This window comes from Penaeus vannamei, chromosome 5 (genome assembly GCF_042767895.1).
Source record: "Penaeus vannamei isolate JL-2024 chromosome 5, ASM4276789v1, whole genome shotgun sequence".
Taxonomy (NCBI): domain Eukaryota; kingdom Metazoa; phylum Arthropoda; class Malacostraca; order Decapoda; family Penaeidae; genus Penaeus; species Penaeus vannamei.
In genome coordinates, this window is record NC_091553.1 from 47505187 (window position 1) to 47507686 (window position 2500).

General features: G+C 46.0%; 1 protein-coding gene across 1 annotated transcript; it reads left to right on the top strand.

Annotated features, from left to right (window-relative positions):
* Positions 1–255: 255 nt before the first annotated feature.
* Positions 256–1709, top strand: LOC113811243 (uncharacterized). The gene is made up of 4 exons (XM_070122206.1): positions 256–408; positions 754–869; positions 1082–1161; positions 1280–1709. The coding sequence occupies exons 2-4, from the start codon at positions 755–757 to the stop codon at positions 1442–1444; spliced, it is 360 nt and encodes a 119-aa protein (XP_069978307.1). The 5' UTR covers positions 256–408; position 754; the 3' UTR covers positions 1445–1709.
* The last annotated feature ends 791 nt before the right edge of the window (positions 1710–2500 follow it).

Genomic DNA, 2500 nt, shown 5'->3' on the forward strand with positions numbered 1-2500 from the left:
CTTAAGTTCGTCGAAGGTCTCTTGTGGTGTGCGGCCATTCAAGTGTAAACACCTAATCACTGTTTTCATGCACACACACGCACACACACATATGTGTGTGTGTGTGTGTGTGTGATACATAGGTGTGTGTGTACATATATATAGACATATGTACACACATAAATACCTTATGAATGGAAAAACACCCTAGCGTCTTCGATTCCATCTTCGGGTCCCGAAAAAGGAATCGAGGAAACTGTTGTCTCACTTTCTTCAGTAAATGGGTTTTTCCTACCATAAGTGCCTCATGCACGCAAACACAAACTGGCAAGCGGCGCGGGCGGGGCAGCCACAGCATATATAAAGGGCGCGCGCGGACGACATTCGCAAACCGAGCTGGTCTGCTGGACGCGATACTTCTCTCTCTAGGTTGGCATTTTCTCTTTTCTCTCTGGAGTAAAGGCACCTTTTGTTAATATTCGGCCTAAGTCACCATTATAAAGGTGGTAATTTATGGTTCTTCATTACTTATCATTTACGGTTAAATACTACTGGAATTCCAACATTAAAAGAATAAAAAAAGTAAAAATCTAGAAGTGAAGATCTATGGACAAAATACTGCATAGCCATGTTTTTACCGACATGAATCCATGTTTATTTATGGTTTATACCTTGTTTATTTCCGTGATTATTCTATCCCTGCTCATGTACATTCATTGTTTATTCCTTTTTTATTTTCGTGATTGTTCCATCCCTCTCCACGCCCTCCTGCAGAATGAAGCTGTGCGCCGTGCTCGTGGGGCTGTGCTGCCTCGCCCTCGCTCCGGCAGGGACCCAGGCCTCCAGCGTGAAGGAGCGAGTCAAGAGGGACGGGGGAGTCATCACCGCTGGTGAGGCAGAGAGAGAGAGAGAGAGAGAGAGAGAGAGAGAGAGAGAGAGAGGGAGGGAGGGAGGGACGGAGGGAGGGAGGGAGAGGGAGAGGGAGAGGGAGAGGGAGAGGGAGAGAGAGAGAGAGAGAGAGAGAGACTGATGCGAGATACTGATCACATTAGCCATAACCTAACGACTCCTTGCGCACTACAAGCATCCTTTCCACCCACAGCCCTCATCGGCGCCGGCGCCACACTCGTGTCCAGCGGTGGAGGCCCGTCGTCCACGTGGCAGCTGCCTTCTGGACGAAAGGTGGGCAGCCTTCCTCTTCAGTGCAGACCTTTCTGTCATAAGCCTCCTTGGTGGGGCGAAATGCGCATACCGAGCCTCGTCTTTGCCCTCCAGAGGCCCTAATGTCTTCCTCTTCCAGGTCGACGCCGACAACTGCTGGCAGGACGGCTCGGGGCCCTGCGCCAATGGCAACTGCCTGGACAACAAAGGGCGAAAGGGCTTCGTCATCAAGGAGACCACGGTGTCGTGCAAGTGGTTCTGCACGTGGAGGGCCCACTGCAAGACCCAGATCTGCTGCGCCTGATCAGGCTGCTGCCGTGCCCTGCTCCCTCTGGATCTAGTCCCCGAGTCTGCTGGTCGTGACCTGCTTCTTGGGGCTGAACTGACCTCTCGCTTTGCGCCCTCGATCCTGTCCACGGTAGTCAAGCAAGCTGTTCTTTCAGCTTGGAAAAGACAATCCAAGTTTCGCTTTCACAGCATCTGGTAGAGAGAACACGACTTTTTCTGTCACCGGAAACTGCCTGAGCCTCACTGCCAAGCCAAGTCTTTATCAATAAATTTGCTTTCCATTTCGTGTCTCTGTTTCACCCCTTTTTTGGACCCTGAATGGGACACGAGAGTCTCGAGTCTGTGTTATAACTCCTGTGGCCTGAAACGCAGGTCAAACAAGTATTTACGGCATACCTATTATGATGAAACGACTTGAAGAAAGTGATACAGTATTCAATAAAATCAAATACTATGAAATCTCTAGTTGTTATTTTTTCTCCCTGACTAACAGAAACAAAGGTTGAGAAATAACCCCATTTTCACAATACATTCTACCATTAAATATCTATCATTCTATATCTATATCTATCTATCTATCTATATATATATCTATCTATCTATCTATATATATATAAGTGAGTGAGTGTGTGTGTGTGTGTTTGTATACGTATACATATATAGATTATATATATATGTATATATGTATAAGTATATATATATTCATATATATTTATGTATATATATTTATATATATATATAAATTTTTTCTTTTACCAAAGACAATGATATTGTTTGGTTTGCCCAGGGACCCATCATGTATGTAATGGTGATGTGGTCCACTGGGCGTGCAATGGTTCAGTTCAGGAAATTTTTTACGAAAAACAGATTCATTTTTCACTCCCTTCTGCAGAAAACCCCCTTTCAGCTAAAACACCAACCCATTTCTCGTCTGCGGTCTTGGCCCTATGACCACGAGAATATTACATCCAATGAAGTCATCACAAGTTTCTCCTGTCTCTCTTTCTCTTCCTCGCTTGTTGACCGATCTCTCTCTCTCTCTCTCCCACCCTCTCTCTCTCTCTCTCTCTCT